We start from the raw sequence: 17,517 nt of genomic DNA on the forward strand, positions 1-17,517 counted from the left end.
AACTTCACAGGTAGTAGCTGCCCCCTTCTTGACTGGTTTTGCTCTGCTACTGACTAGATTGCATGTTCTACTGCACCTTTTTTGTCTTATAATGGCTCCTGATAGCACCTCATCATTCATACTTCACAGCCCTCCTGCATCCCTCCAAATGGACTGTTTGAATATGCCTGGATTCTGTTCTCTGATATGTAGCTCAGCTTTCATTTTCTTCTCTGGCTCAGACTTGAGGAAGATCAGAGCTCTCCCAAATATACAACTTGTCCAATAAAAGATATCACAAAAATCATTCTCTCTCAAGCATTTCTTTGACCATGAATACTGCAACAACATTCCAACTTATACAGCAGAAGAAACACAAGACATGGGTTTGTCCCTTTTTAGTTCCAAACCCTGGCCATGTAGTATGCCCTTCCACTGAAGAATTAATTCCCACCTTACTATATAAGAACGGTCATGATGCCAGCAACAGGACATTATCTCAAGCAACAGGACATTATCTCATACCCTTATAGGTAAGGGCCTAGTAACATTCGTCTTTCAATAACAGCTCTAGTTCAGTGAGCTTAGACAGACCATGTAGGTGAAGTAATTGCTACCATTATTCTGAAGTTGTCTCTTAATTAAAGGCACACTAAGAATCAATGACATTTAATATATGCTTCTTTTTTGCTTCCAAAAGATCTGATTTACTTTTCTCAATTAGATGAAGGAATGCGCATAAACTTAAACCCAAACGATGTAGAATAATCTGCTCTGAGAAAGCCAAATATCACACAGAGACAGAGGGACTGGAGTAAAAGCAGATCTGTTAAACTGTGATCTGCTTCATTGATCTAGTGTGACAGAAGACTTGTGGATCAGTCTCTCCAGTGATTATCTTATTGACTAAATGAGCTCAGATATTACTGCAATAAAGCCATATGAGTAGATGATGGATAGATGGATAATTAGAAACAAAGCACTACTACTCAAACTTTTCTATACTGTGACCCTACATAACAACAGAAAAATTAAAGGGCACTTACCCATCTAATCATAAAGAAACAGATGGTAATTATGATTCCCCTGAAACCTCTTTGCAGCCCCCAAGTCACAACTTCCTGCCTGAGAACATGTAGCATGAAGAAAACTGCACTACTGATTGGTGTTAAAGCAGGAGTAAGCAATTCTGCTTCACAAACACAGAGAAGAGAAACAAGCAGGCTTCACAATAACCATACCATTATTTATGACAAGTCATTAGACTCTCTTACAGTACCAAAGGCTTAGTTGATTCTGGAGAGAGAGCTTACTCTGCACGATTAGAGGGGAAAGTCTGTTGGAGCATACAGCATATGCTTAGATAGCAACCGCTCAACTTCCTTTGGTGGTTGCTAGTAAGGGTATAGCAAGTGTCAGACTACCTCTTCATTATAAATAATAATGGAATGTATTTGATTGCCTATTAAAATAAATACATAACCCCAATCAAGGCTACTCCAAACTTCAGATGTCTCAATGTGAAAACAATTGCCTTATTCATCAAGCCAGAGCAATTGGTCTATTGACACAATCTTGGCTCTCAACAAAAGGTGTAAGGAGAAAAAAATAGATGATCTTACTACCGGCCCCCCGCCCCTCGCCTCCAACCCCCAACCCTTTTATTTGCTACTCAAATCACATTTAATATAACATAATTTCAGTCACACCGCTGTGAAGGATGCAGGTTCAGCAACCTCTCCCCAGGGAAGCTAAGGAATTCTACCCTGTATCTCAAATGTGGCTACCGCTGTTCTAAGATTCCCAAGCCACAAATTGTTTTTTAGACTTGAGATTTTTAAAAATCTGTTAAAGCTCTGAGCTGCCCTTATTCCCACCCTCCAAGTTTTCACCCCATCCATCAAGGTACCAGGAAACAACTGCCATCTTTCCCATTATGCTCTAAATCCCCTCTTATTATTTACATTGTCATAGTGCCCAAGGGCCTTAGTCATGCACTTGGGACTCACTATGCCAGGCACTGTTCAAATATGGATAAAAACATAAAATCTTTCTGCAGCCCAACAGTGATGCTCATCAGTTGGCCAGAAGAGCTGCCACAAGCAACACATTCCCAGTCCCATCATTCTACAGTGCAAGAGACTGGGGCCCAAATTCAAATTTAGGTCTCAGAGATGGCAGTCCAAAATGATACTATCAAACCAAGTGTACAACATGGATTTTAGTCAAGTTTAAAGCTTCTTTCATTTCTACTCATTGTGGCAGAACATTGCAGCAATGGGGCCTTGTCACATAGGGCTTTATCAGATCTATGAATGCTATAAATCTTACTGTATTCATTTAGAAGCCTCTATTCTGAAGCTAGCCCATTTTTCTCTTATATAAGCTCTTTATTTTTGAGGAAGTTGATTCATAGAGTTTAAGGCCACAAGATCATGGCCTTAAATTTAGGAATCTTAACTCCTATATATCCTAGGCCTTTAAATGTCATGCCGTTAACACTGTGCTAAGTCTAATAAATTAAGTTTACTACTGGATAACTTTGGTTTGGTTAAAGCACACTTTCCACAATGGGATCCATTCTTGAGCTGAAGACATCAAGGTTAGGGACAGAAATTACACATATACTGGTATAAGTGATGGGAAACCAGTTCAAATCTGTAACACAACAAAGCTAGGGACAGACATTAGACAAACTGGTTTAAGTGATCAGAACCCTGCAACAGAACAGACATTCAGTGTGTATAAAATAGTTTGAAAATGACTGAAACCGGTTTGAGATAAACCTGGTTGAATGTAGTATCAGACTTAACTGATTTGCACGAAACCTGTTTATGCAATGTCTGTTTTAGACCCCTTCCTGGTTTAAATTAAACAAGAGTCCCCCAGAATCCCAGATGTTTTGCACCCCTGGGCAGGGCTCTCTGTTCTACAGCAGGGCTGCCCCGCCTCTCTGCTCCCTTGCTAGAGCTCTGGCAGAGACTGCAAGCACAGTGGCATCTCCCTGGCTTCCTCCTGAGTCCCTCTCACCACTTGCTGTTCAAGCAGGAATTCCCCCCTCCCTGCTCCCACAGGATGGGCCATAGCCAGCATGTGGTATGCTAGCTAATGCTGAGAGGTGTCTGTTTGAGGCAGGCAGGACAAAGGCAGACAGGACAGTGCCCACTTAGCGCTTTCTGGAACTAATCAACAGGTAGCTGGTAATGTCCCTCTATTCCTTCCTGGGAAAAAAGTTGTTCAAGAAGAGCTTGAACTAATGAGAGGCTTTTGTTTCTTTTGATGGGGTGCTAAATGCTATGTTATTCCCTGTGTAACTTCCTGCTGTGTAACTAAATGCTGTGTAACTCCCTAGCTGGTCAGGAGCAGTGAGGGATGGAGACAATCTCTCCCTAATCAGAGTGTCCTCCTGGGGCCTGGCTACACCCCTCACCACCTCAGCTCAACACTGTTGAAGGGAAGGGAGGGCCACTCTAGTGCCCCACTGGTTTCTAGTCAGAGCCAGTGCAGGCATGTGCCTGCATTTCTTCAGTCCAGAAAAAATGTCTGTATGGTTACAAACTGGTTCAGCCTAGCCAGGTTAAACTAATCTGCAAAGATTGACTCATTTTAGGCTCAGGCTTTTAAAATGTCTGTCCCTAGGCCAGAAGTTCAGTGCACATAAACCACTTTCAAAATGGCTAAACCCAGTTGAAGATAAACCTGGATGGATGTAGTATCAGACTTTACTGATTAAATCAGTTTATTGAACTTCTGTCCCAGATCCCCTCTAGATTCAAGTTAACTCACAGTCCCCTGCATCCCAGGATGCTTTGCACATGCTATGCAAGCCCTCCCTCACAGGGTGGATGGGCTGGCCTTGCCCATGCTGTCTGCTGCAGCCAAGCAGGGAGGCATGCTTTAGCACCCTCCAGCTTTTGGCCTGAGTCACTGCAGGCATATGGCTGCATTTCCGGAATTAAAAGTGAATGCCTGTTTACTTGCATATCAAATCAATCTACACAGCTTAGATTAACCTGCAGAAATTGAATTGAATCAGCCTCGGGCTTTTTGACTGAAAAATAAAGTCCTTATCTTTTGTACGGGAAAGTAGGAGAAAGCAGGAGATGCCATTGCGTCTTTGGGGAGGGCACAGGGCACTAGGGTGCTTCAGCCACCATAACTTCTGGCAGCAGAAGCAGACACCACAAGAAAGCTGCTAGTGCGTTCATGTCTGTATGGCTTCTGGTGGTCATATTTGACTCTGTGTGGCTCCATTGTCATGTGCTGCAGGCAAAGTAGACTGTGTGGCTGGAATCAGATGGGCAGGCATGTGTAGTCTGTGAACTGCAAACCTCTTTACAGCACCAAAAACCACACACATTGCACGTTAAACTGTGTGTGGTGATGCTAATTTGCAGTGCTGGGGAAAAAAATTGCTACCAGAATTTACTATTCCCTGGCTGCCTAGGGTGCAGTGTACCTTGAGACAGGGGAGCAGGCAGCCCTGAACTGGCTGCTCCACTGTTTCTGTGTGCTTCAGCATGGGGACTCCACTGAGCAGCTCCTGCATGGAGGCACATGGACCCCCCCACACTGAGGCACCCTGCACCCCAGCCAGCCAGGGACTGCATTACTTCAGTCCAGAGGAAATGCCTGTATGGTGCAGGGAGTGGCTGGCTGGGGTGCGGGGTGCCTCAGTGTGGGGACTGTAGTTTGTAGAGATGGAGGAGAATGCAGCCCAGGGCTGCCTGCTTTCCCATCTCCACATCACTCCTTGGCTAGCTGGGATCTAGCCAGCACCCCCTGGACCCTGTGCTCCAGCCAGCACCCCCTTGCAGCACGTGAAGCAGTGGGACAATGAGTCCCAGGAGTTGACATTATGCAAAGAAGTGTCAAAATGTGACCACTGCCAGCTGCTGGTGGTGGCAGAAGCCTTCTTTCAGTTAGAGAGATTACTTTGATGGTAGAAAGCAGGAGAGAGATCCTGATACAGGGCTAATGCAATAAACCTTTGAATGCAAAAACACTGAAAATGTTCATGGTGAAAGACAGTAGTAAAGACAAGGCCTATTTGAATTCATCTTTGATTGCTCAAGTCTTCTACTCTGAAACTCATAGCAGCATTCAAACAACTTCAGTGCTTGCTTCAGGTTGCTTTGAATTACTTACTTTCATCTCAGGTCTCAACAAATATATAGAAAATCCCACATGGATCCAAAGAAGTGCAGGCATAAAAGGGACCTTAGGTTTTGAAAGACGGTGCTTGGTATAGAAGCCCCTCTTCCCAATTTTGGGGAAAATCATACTGAGATAAGCACAACTGATGTCCTGGCAAACCATAATTCTCTATACCAGGCTCCAAAACTGTCGAAACAAAGCCCAGTGCTGAGCAGCCAACCATGGAAAGCTATTCTTTCCTCTACCCTTCAGCCCATCACTTTGCTGAAATGGTGGTATCTTTAGAAAGGGTTCTCAGTACCCAAGTGGCAGAGATAATAAACTGTAATACCCTTAAATATATGACACCAAAAAGTATTTGATATAAAAATGGAATGTACCGGTGACAATGAAACTCAGTGCTCTGAGAAATACAAACATTTCCCAGGTAGTTTACATATATGGATATGTCTAAGGCTTGTTCCCCAAGTAAAGCTGTTAAGAATCATCTTCTGTATGCAACATAAAAATGACAGTGCATAGATACTGGCAGTGCAGGTAATTAGCATCAAGCTTGTTTACAGAAAATCTTTTTATAACTTACAGAAAATCTTTGTATAACTTGCATTCATACAAAGATACGCATGAATTAATATTTTGATTAAAATGACTACCTACCCATCCTAGGCTATGCATTTATATGCACAAAAATTTATAAATACAAATACAGTGTGTGTGTGTGCTCTTAAGTATGCAGGGAGCATACTTACTTATATATGTGCTGGTATTATATGCAGCAAGAGTTAGGTATATATAGCTGTAAAAAGCAACAGCTTTGGTTTATTTCAATTGCAAATTCCCAGCACAAAAATGCACACAAAGAGGTATAATAAAGCAATATAAGAGCAGGCAGTGATTAACAACCCAGAAGCTTCTTTTATCATTATCAACTATTTACAAAGAGGCATTTATACATTTCCTCATCTCTGGGGAGCTGGCACTTAGCATTAAAAATACATGAATAACGAATGAAGCCCTGGTGCACCTTATGGCCTTTTAATAATGCAAAAATCTCAGAATTCAGGTTATGATACAGGTAAACAAAGGAACAAAAAATGATGGGTGGAAAATAGTTCAGCATTTGAGTGGAATCATTATGCAAAGGACAACTTGTGGGGTTTTTTTTCCTTTTTCTTTCTATAAAATAGTGGCTTGTTGTCAAGCTCTTCCCCTAATCAAAAAATATAGACTAGGGAATAGAAATTACAATAAACAACACACTACTGAAGGGTCTATTCACTGCTATTACTGCGATCCAGACACAGCTAGCTGATTAAAGGGGGAGGCCATTACCTTAAGGGCATCCTGAGTGTCATCCAGGCAGTAGACTCGGATGCTGTATTCCAGTGATGAGCAGGACACTGGCCCAAAGATGGCCAGTTTGAGCCGCTTTGCTGCTGCTTTCGTGATCGACTGTCCCACCAAGGCATAGGTATTGAGTGTTTCTGTCAGGATATGGCAAGCTTCTGAGTCCAGCTGAATATAGCATGGGGTAGTGAAGTTTTCTTCCCCAACCACCACCACATCCTAAGGGGTAAACAGGCACAGTTACAACTCTAGAGGCCCAACAGGACTGAGGACTGAGCTAGGATGGCCAAAGTTTACTCCAAGACAGGGCCTTGACTGCAGAATAACATTGCCAGCCTTACTTAAATGTCACAGAAGTTGCTCTAAATCTTTCCCTCTTACTCAACACTTAAAATTTTCCTACTTCTAGCTTTCTCTCTGAGTAGGAACAGGGAAAGGAAACTGAGTGTTGGGGGCTTGTTCCATCTAAATGCATCATTATTTTTGGTTCTGCATGTTGCTGCTCTTAAAATGATGGGCAGAGCTGAGCAAATAATGAAAAGTATTGCTACTATTTTGTAAGAAAAACGTAATGCAAATTGTTGAATGAACCTTTTGATGAATATTATGTGACCAGCTCTAGTCATATGCATTCTATGAACTATTTAATTTAATATGAATCTTCATTTCTTAATCTTCATAATCAGTAGTGGCTAGAACTCAGACAGAAGAGGTAACCTCAATGATAGCTGAGTCACGGTACGTAGAGTATCACCTGTTGCTTCAACTGTACATCAGTATAATCTTCCATTACAAGACTGCAAGGCAAAGACAAAATACATGCAAACCAAACAAACACAAAATATTTTAACCAACTTTTTCCTTGTGCTTAGCAGAAAAGAACACTTTGGTTAAGTTCCCCATTCACCACAGCACTGTATAGTCCTGATCATGCAGCAAGATGTTTTAACTGAAAAGAATGCAGCAGCAATAATAGACAGGGCTATTGCAAAGGCAGACAATGCCTTTGCATTGTCTGCCTTTGGGATGCACAGGGCTCTGTAGAATTCATCCACCTTATCTCAGCTGCCTTGAGGTGACGAGAATACCACTTGTAGTGGGGTGAGAAGCCAGGCTGGGAACAGATTCAGAACCTCTGGCTGAGGAAGGATGAATGCAGGATATCTGCAAAGGTTACATAATCTTTCTCAATAGCAAGAGTGAAGTATGAAGTGGTGATTACACACCCTTTACTGGCCATGTCATGAAAATTTATGCTGTCCAGGGCACAAAGTGCTAGCCAATGGCAATCCAAGCATCTGTTAGAGGGGGTTAGAGATGGAAGAACTGTTCCAGAAAAGAGTAGAAGAGGAGGCTCACTGTGCTAAAGGACCTGGTGGACTCTGCAGATGGTATATAGGCACTAGTCTGGAGTCAGCATGGGCACCTCCAGCAGGGCAACTGTGCTTTCAAGGACAGGAGTGGAATGGAGGAAAAGTCAAGGGGATGCCAGTAATGGACAGAAAACAAATAAGAAACATACATACAGTGCCAAGAGATGCTCCATCAGGCTGCATACTGGCTGACTACATGTACAATCCCAGTGGGTTGAGAGCTGGTACCACAGCCAGGGTGACAAAAAGGAGAATTCTTTCAAGGATAACCCTGGAAATGGTGCTGTTGCTGCTGTCAGCCCAGATGTCTTTTCAGTTATGATTTCCTCATTAAAACCTACTCAGAGGAGGAAAGTGCAGGGTGCCAAATTAAATATAGGAGACAAGCACAGGTGGCAGTAGCATTATAAGCTTTGTCAAGAGCAAGCAAGCCTGCCAAGAACAGGGACAGGGGAGAAGGATTTTGACAATGAACAAAGCTTGTAGGAAGCTGCTTTCTTTTCTGTTAAGATGATGAAAATCTTGGGAAAGGGTCATCCTACCACTGCCTTACATTGGGATTCAGTCATCTCAATGCTACCAGCACTGATTTCAAGCCTCCCATCAAGTTCATCAATGTGTGCTTTGGCCTACTTTTTTAAGAGCCTGTAATGTCGCCTTCTGATTTCTTGCTTCAGAACAGGAGGTAGTGACACACTAGGACTCTCAGTAGTGGGTTGCACCTCTGAGAATAACAAGGAAAAGAGAGACTATATTCAAGATTAAATTGCCTCACTTATCTAGATTGTAAAGCTGCAGATTGTTTTGCAGTAGTTAGCAGCTGTTGATCCATTGAAAACAGTACAAATTAGGGAAGTATGAACCAGTTGGGAAAAACAGCTTCCCTTTTCTAAAACTTTACAGGAACTGAACTTCAGTAGTATTCAGTAGATACTACTGAAGCTTTCCCTTTGCCCTCCTCCCCACTTCACTTCAACTTTGTTGCCAGCCAGGATTGAAGTGCCAAAATCACACAAGGAAGGTTATTATTCTACTGTATTTAGCCAAACCAGAAGCAGGAGGCATTAAAAAAAACTCCCAAGAATACACATCTTTATAAAACTGCTAGCCAAATCTGCACCTGTTCTCCATTAAGGAGTGAAGGGACAGTTGCAACAGGTAGCAGATAGTTTGCCTGCCACTGAACTGGAATCTCCAAATGGCATTTATATTCACAATTTTGAAGATCTAGCACAGAGTTTTAACATAAGAGGAAGACCATAGTTTTAGAAACCAGTCCTTATAGCTCATATATATTACCAAATATCCTTTATCAGAATGGGCAGCATGCATCACTGTAGTGTCATGAGCTCCTTCTTTATTGTAGGGCACCTTCAATGGTTGGTAGATGGAGAAAAGTATGTTGACGAAAATTCAAAGTCAGTGCTCTAATTCCATCCCTGCTGACTAAGTGCACATACATGAAATTGGAGCAGTCCTCAGGCAATCAGGGGTACTCCTCATGGTGGGGTGGGGAAGAACAGAACAGATTGAGGAAGACAGATATAGGAGATATAAAAAGGCAGGGAACTTTCCTTGAAGAATCATGATCAAACCCATTATTCTTAAATTCTGTAGCAGGCTGGGCAGCTTAGGTTTATCTGTTTATCCCAAGCTTAAGACCAGGCAAAAGACCAGGTGAAGTCTCATTTTGGAATGGTAGGCCAGCATCAACATTTAGGGTAGTATTCTGTTCCCCTAGTGGATGACCAGAGTGCAGCTTTTGACTGACTCCAGGTTACCTGACTAAAATGTAGGCATAAGATTTGAGTGCTATGATAGCTAAAATGGTCCAGGATGTGTGCAAGAGGTAAGGGGTTTTGCTGATATTGTTTATCAGACCAACTGTGAAGCTGGGAGAGATGCTGGACAAGCTTTCAGGAATAGAGTCCTTCTTCAGGTCTGGGACTGAAAGTGTAAGAGCATTTCTATTACCCTCTCTGCACATGTAAGTGCCCCTATTATTATAGGAATAGGATTACCCTTCAGACATGTAGATGTCTCTCTGTTCTTATAAGAGGGGCACTTACATGCCTACAGCGGGGTAACAAAATTGCTTCTACTCTTCAGTTGGGTAACATATAGTCAGGTCATAAAGCTGTAGTTCAGTCATCCAGTAGGTACACAGAATCCTGTCCGAAGAAACAAGAGCCAGGCAGATGGCACTCTGCAATTTCTCCCACACAGATGCATCTGTGAGCCTCTTCTGGGTGTACATGGCCTGTCATGCTGAATTGTGCGACTATATTCATTTTTTTGGCATAAAATCCACAAAAGACTGGTTTGCATCTCCAAGTTTATTCCACTTTTGCTCTGAATTATAGCTGAACTGTACTCTCCATCAATGAGAATAGCCCATGCAAAGAAGAGACTACGCCAGGGAATTATTATGCGATAAGCACCAGAGGTTATTTCTTCACCTTAATAGCACGTGTAGATGTGCCCAGAGAGCAGCACAATGACATGCTGGGATCCTAGCTTCTGCTACTCAGTTACTTACTGCTACTTACCAGTATTTTCAAGGAAAGATATTTTTCTTCATTCTACCTTTCAAAAACAAGGTATGTATCTTATTTGGGTAGGGAGGGCATAGATGGGGTGTTATGTGTGAGAAGATATGGTATTTAGATGTTTGGTTATTTTAAAAGGCATCTTTAAGATAAATATGGTTGGACGGGTGTGATCCTATCATGAACTTACCTCCCACTGGCACTGAGCTGCTTGGTTTTTCAGCTGTATCTTCCAGTCCTCTGTGTTTGGCTCTGCGCAATGGTGCATAGTTAGAATGACAGGCCGTGTCAGCAGCGCTCCTGGGGGCCCACAGCTCACCACTGGGGTCAAAAGGGTTTGACTGTCTTCCACTGGTGGCCTGACAAGATTACAGAAAAGCGGGGTTGTTAGGTGAATTTAAAGGGACCCACACACAGCCAGAGTAAAAGGCTTTTCTTAACTTACAGTGTAAGAAAATGGTCCCTGTGGGAAATCAATTGCACACACACACTATAGTATCAGACATACTTCGAAACTAGTGGCATACCATGTAATAATGCAGAGGGTGGCAGTAAAATCTTTGGCGTGAGGATGTAGTAAATTAAAAACAAAGAAAAGACCGCAGTGGACCAGGAGAAGGGATGAAAATGAGAAGGGGAAAAAAAATCCCAGACCAACTACTGAAGAGTTCAAAACCACAGGATACTGTATTCATGAGTGAGTTTAACTACACAGACATCTGGTGGATAACAAATATAGCTGAGCATGGATCATCAAAGACATCCCTAAATTATATAGAGGACAAACTCATGATCCAGAAACCACAATATCCAACTGGAGGGAAAGACATCCTGGATTTTTACAAATAGGGAGGCCTAAGTGTGGCTCAGCTACCTGGACAGGACACTTACTGGCTCACATTTGAATTTTTTTAGTCTGATTCTATAAATCCATTATTACATGCATACCTGTGTTCATGTCAGTACCACTGAGTTCACGGGGACTATTCATAGGATTAAGTTTAACATGTAAGGAAGGGCCTGTGGAAATGGGGTGTCTGTCACAACAAGAAAAAAAAAATCAAGAAGTAATGAACAGGATGCATGAAATTCATGAGGAACTGAAGTCACAGACCCTTGCTACAAGCTTATGTTCCTAACCCATGCTGAAATTTGTGCTAGTTTGTATTTACTGCTACTGCTATCTGTAGTAGCTTTGATTTAGCAACATATGCTTAGAACTGTGTCTTAATTCGTTGTGTAGACAAATGGCAAGTCTCATTGAAAGACATGGTTTTAAAAATGAAAATGAGACTTTTGTGCTTTCAAAAATTCTATCTGATGTCAGCATAACTATTGATAAAAACAGGTAAAAAACGGCTGGCATAGAAAAGCTGAAATCTCTGTAAATCAGCAAATCCTGATGACAAGCATATGTGGTTCCTAAAATAAATTAACTAATGAATTGACTCAGCTATTGGTAATTATTTGTGAAAGTTGTGTGGCTGGAAAAACCCAACTGTGGTACCATTCTTAGAAGAAAAACAAGTATAGCAGCCCTGGCAACTAAATTCTATTATAGGGGAGGGCAGGAGGGAAAGAAAAGAAAGTGCAAAGCACGACATTCAAAATTCACAGATTTGGGAGATCTTGTAACTCCTATTGAATTATATAGAGGTGTCTGAAATTGCTTCAGTGGGAGCAAGATCAGTCTTTTATAAAAACTAAACTCAAAAAATAGTTCTCATTTTTAATAACTATATTTAAAAACAATTTAATTGTAAATAAACAATAGCTCAAAACCTTTCACAAACTCTCATCATTCCCTCATACTTCACAACCCCATTTACTGACCAAGTAAAACTCCTAGAGAAGTCAGGAGATTACCATGACTTGTTATGAGAAAACATTTAAAATCACCATTTTTGTGCTGAAAGTCACAGGCCTGGCAAAACCACAGACTTAATATTCCGGTTAATTTAGCTCCATTGAAAAAACAAGAGAATCATGGGTGGGAGTGGGAAGGGGAAAGAAAATAGAAAAACTGTCTGAGAACTCAGATAGCTTTTTGGACTGAATTATGGAATTAGTGGACAAAAAGAATGCAGCAGGTGTAATGTATCTTGACTTTCATAAAATCTCTCACACAGTGCATCAGAAAATCTTACATGAAAGTGAATTTAAAAAGGCCTGAGCACTGTTGCAAAATATAGGCTGAAAGGTCATAAAATGGTATTGATTAATGAGAGGGATTAAAATGGTCTCAAAGAACTATTAAGTTCAGGCATTGCTCAATGACAGAATTTGTTGGCTAGTAACAAATTTTAGGACTTTTGACAGAGGACATTCAAATACATGCAGTCATACTTGTGCGAGTCAAGAGCAATGTAGGAAGAACTATAAACTCCTAATGTTAACATTTTGTATCTATGCAAAAGACTATAGAAAGTACAAGATAGTGAGGTGAGAAACATATGAAATATTGTTACTAAAGCGGAAAGGTAAAATAGACTAACTATGGTAGTCAGTGCAGTCTACACATGCAATTAATGTGGACCAATAAACTGTGGAGCTTTTTGCTCCACAATTTTTTGCTCCCATTTTTTGCTCCCAGGCAAACTGTTTGAACATGCTCTGCTGAGCTCCTGTGCTAAGGCATACTGCACCCCAGCCAGCCACAGAGCACAGAACAGCTGGCTGGGGCTCACTGTGCCCTAGTGCAGGTGCTCTGCAGCATGTAGAGACAAGGAAGCAACCCTGGACTGGTTGCTCCCCCATCTCCACGTGCCGCTCCCCAGCTGGCTAGGACACAGGGTACCTCAGCACAGGGGCTCTACAGTGCACAGGGATGGGGGAGTAGCCCTGGGCTGGCTGCTCCCCTGCCTCCATGTGCTGCTAGGCAGCTGGCTGGGGTGGAGGGTGCTGAAGCACCCAATACCTCAGCCAGCTAGGGCAATGTCTACAAGAGTGCTGCTGTGCACAAGCAACTCCCCCCCCTCCCCCCGCAGCATGGTAATACTTGTCTTTTAGAAGACTACCCAGCTGCAGACTTAATTAGTTTTGTGTACCCTAATAGCTGCGCACATGTAGATGGTGATGCTTTACTGCGTAGCAAATTGGTCTGCTGTGCAGTAAAGCTTCTTGTGTAGATGCACCCAGTGAGGACTGGCTATCTGTATCAACCTGCACAGAGGCAATATGGCCCAATAATGGTGAGACAGCAGTGTTCCCATATTAGCTACATTGATAAACCCAAGAACTGTTAAGAGAAAACCAACCTATGAGATGTATTTCTCATTTGAAATGTGCCTAACATTTGTTCTTAATACATAGGCATCTCCCCTCGGCATCATCACTTCCCCAAAAGAATGGAACACATGACAACACAGGGACAGCCAATGTCATGCTTTCTATGTGCCAATCAAGAGCACATTTAGAGTACTGCCTCATAACTACTGAGGGGTAGGTTAGGATGTGATCTCACAGCAGGTCAGCTACTTGGAAGTAACTGCCTCTGTGCATATCTTATCTATGGCAAGTGTTAGGTAACTAACACATCTTTCACTGAGGCCCCACTGAAATCAACGACAACTTTTTCACTGACTTCAGTGAGGCCAAGATTTCAGCCAACACTTTTAATGACCATACAGAAGATATACAGAGCAGCATACCAATTAAATCTGCAGATAATAATAATAAATTGGCAGTTATTGTGCACAGCACTGAGAACAAGGAAGTAATGCAGAGGGACACAGGGAAGGTAATTATGTGGACAGGAAATTATATTGTACTATTATATATTATATGAGTGCCTCAGAAATGCAAAGTAAAACTTCTGGAGGGAAATAATACAACACAGTTATTTAGCAGCAAGAAAAGTGGTAAAAGCGGAAAAAAAATCTAGCATGACAGTATATAACAAGCTGGATGTCAGTTTGCAATGTAATATGGTAGGAAAAAATTAACTTATATGAGTCTGGGCTACATATGAAGAGGCATTATCACATCTGCAGAGGTGATAATCCCTTCTCTACACTGCTCTAATGAGGCTGCATCTAGAATACTGTGTACAGGAGACACTGAAATCTGCTGGGCTAGAAGAGAGTCTCTCATGCAAACTGGTTTAAACCTTGAAGAATGAATCATTTAAAACTAGTGTGAAAAACACACTGGAGAACCTGGCAGAGGAAACCTCCTGCAGTTGCCAGAAGCATAGGCAAAAAATGACCCAACAGATCTTTTTCATTTCTAATTGTCTCTAATTTCCATCCTAAAAAAGGAATAAGCATTAATATTGCTAATGTGAACAGATACTTATGCTTTAAACATGATACTGTATTTAAGGGATATAGATCCTCCTGCTTCAGGGCATAAACCAACCACTAATTGACAGGGATTAGGAAAAAACTTCCCCTGCAAGTGGATTATCCTATAATTGTCCATTATAGGGAGTATTCAACCTCTTTCTGAAGCAGCTGGTACTGATCAACATAATAGACAGGATCCTGGATGGTAGACCGTAGAAGGCAGTAATAACTGTCTTGCCAGTGTCTTCCATTCTGGTTTCAGATGGGAATATGAATAGGAAAACTTCCCCTTTTCAATAAGCATACATTACTCACAGTGGTCCTACCTACAAATTTTACAGGTAAAGATAGTTGTACTTGAAGCACAGCAAGAACTGGATAGAGGAGAAGAGAACAATGAATAACTCAAGAGCAATGGATGTTGACCCTTCTACTTAGGTTTTCCAAAAGGTTGAGGAAAAAGTAGGAATATTCTTCTGACTATTAAGTTATATTTATTACATTCTATTCCTTTTCAAATTAAAACTGATCTATGAGATGTATCTCCTATTTGAAATGTGCCTAACATTATTCTCAGCACATGGGCATCTTGCACACATGATTCCTGATTAACTTTAGGGCTCTTCTGACTTGTTTTCCAGAATGAAAGGAGAGGCAAGAATAAAAGAAGAGAAAAGAAGGAAAGAAGACTTAGCATTCCTTTCTTTCTTTGCTAGCTCCTGGTACATTTTAGTTTTCACTGAAAGAAACTGTCAAAGTTTTCTCTCTTGACTTCAGGAAAGTCCTTTGATATTTGACAGCAGGGAAAGATAGAGATGAAGAGCATGGGTCAAAAGAGCTTAACAGATTTTTTTTTTTTTTATTTTGGCTACCAAACTTAGAGTTTACTGGTAAAAATTCACCCTAGCTCAAATTTCTCAGTATCCTACTGCTTTCAGATGAGGGGAGATGGCTTAATCATTCTAATTAAAAGCCTGAACTTCTGACATGCCCTGAAGCCATGGGTCCAAGTCCTGACAGGGCTGATTCAGATCATCATTTTTTTTAAATGGACAAATCCAAGTTCAGTTTACTCTGCATGGATCCTTCAGTGTGATCTTCCAAAGTGAGGCCCTCTCTCCTTTTCACAGATGTCAACGTTTCCATAGCATTTCATGGGTGTAAGAACCCTTTGCAGGGTCCCTGGTAAATATGTATTTTTCTAACAGCATGGCAGCCACATACCAGTAGTGTTGTGAAGGGCTTTGGAGGCAAAGGTGCTGCATTAATGTGAGTTGCTGTTCTGCACTCAGAAAGCAAAAATTGGGACTTTCGTGCAGCTCTTCTAAAGACCGCTTTTCCCGATGACATCCATTCTCATTTGTGTCTCAGCCCCATCTCCTTCTATATGTATTATACAGTAGTTCCTGGTGCAGCAACAAACTCCTGATGGAGTTCACTGTGCCATATTTAATAAAAATCTTGCCTCTGAGTATATTACGCAATGCTAGCTGCTACCTAAATCTTGTGCAAACCCTGCAGGGGTTCACACAGGAACACAGGAACTGCCATCCAGGATCAACCCAATGGTCCATCAAGAACAATGCCCTGTCTCTAGCAGTGATCAGGACCAGATGTTTCATGAGAAAGCACAAAGCCCCAGTAGCTGATAATGATGCAATAACGTGCTCACAAGTGAAGTTTCTTTTAACCACAGGCAGTTAGTGAGAAAAAATCTGAAATCTGAGGGTTTACAGCTTGTATGCATTTTAATCCTTGACAGTGTGAGCTGTGTAGTATTCTGACTTTTTGTGGCAATGTCTAAGCCTTTTAAAAAAAATCCTAACAGGTTTTGGCCTCAATAACAACTTGAATTCTACAGGTCAATTCATAACAGTGTTTGCAAATGGAACCCTGCAGTTTTGTTCACAAAAGATTAGCAGTGAGCCCAGCCCCTCCCCATAACCTTCAAAGCTGTCATGCAAGCTGTTGCATGCACATATCCAAGAAAACTGCCGACACCCTGATCTACCTCCTCCCCTTTTAGGAGGAAGGAGCAAATTTGTGTCCTTGTTCCATAACATGATGTTTTCTGATTCTTCCATCTGTTCGGTCATGGCAAAGCTTCCACCTCCTACTGAAGCAGCAACTTATGAGTTTCCCTCTGCTGCAATTCTAGGGGGTGGCTGTGGAATATTTGCTTATCTAGAAGACATTTAAGATGACAGGAAACCCTTCCTCAGAGTACTCGAATTGGCAGAGGTATATGGAGGTCACTGAGTGCCTGGAAGGGGAGAGGGGAGAGGCAGGAGAAGGGGGAGGTGGTGAGAGGATGGAGAACAGAGATGGGTAAAGAGAAAGGAAGGCTTACTTCCTTAAGCTTCACTGTGGCCAAGCTCGCTGTGAGCTAATTCTGGTGCCCCCTTCACATCTTCCCCACTTCCCCCATGTTCCTGTGGGACACTCCATCCACCCCAGCATCACAGCGTTCATGAGCCACGCTGGTACCTCCAGGTATGTAGAAAAATCATTTAAAGCTGTGTCTATGGCCAAATCGCTGATTCTCTGAATCAGCATCGAATCTTCAGATTTGGATTCATCGGGGACAGTGATCTGAATCTATGAACTGAATCACTGTCTCCAATTTGGGCCAAATCCGAATTGAATACGGCCCACTTCACACACCCCTAATGTCTATTGGGTGCAGGGCTGTGCCTCTGCTGCCAAAGGCGCCTTTGAAGCACCATTTCACTCACTCTACTCACCCCCTGCTTCCCAGATACACTGCTGTGGCAAAGACTCCAAGTGGGGGAGATCCTAGTGCCCCTTCATAGTCAGTACCCAGGG

General features: G+C 42.1%; 1 protein-coding gene across 1 annotated transcript in view; it reads right to left on the reverse strand.

Moving 5' to 3' along the window:
- The window catches only part of UNC5C (unc-5 netrin receptor C), a 426,201-nt gene that overhangs the window by 29,330 nt on the left and 379,354 nt on the right, over window positions 1-17,517 (reverse strand). The window contains exons 12-13 of the mRNA XM_019488075.2: window positions 10,596-10,764; window positions 6,469-6,702 (exon numbers count right to left, since the gene is read on the reverse strand). Of these exons, the coding sequence (XP_019343620.1) occupies window positions 6,469-6,702; window positions 10,596-10,764 (403 nt within the window). The remainder of the gene's footprint in view (window positions 1-6,468; window positions 6,703-10,595; window positions 10,765-17,517) is intronic.

The sequence above is a fragment of the Alligator mississippiensis genome, chromosome 2 (assembly GCF_030867095.1).
Source record: "Alligator mississippiensis isolate rAllMis1 chromosome 2, rAllMis1, whole genome shotgun sequence".
Taxonomy (NCBI): Eukaryota; Metazoa; Chordata; order Crocodylia; family Alligatoridae; genus Alligator; species Alligator mississippiensis.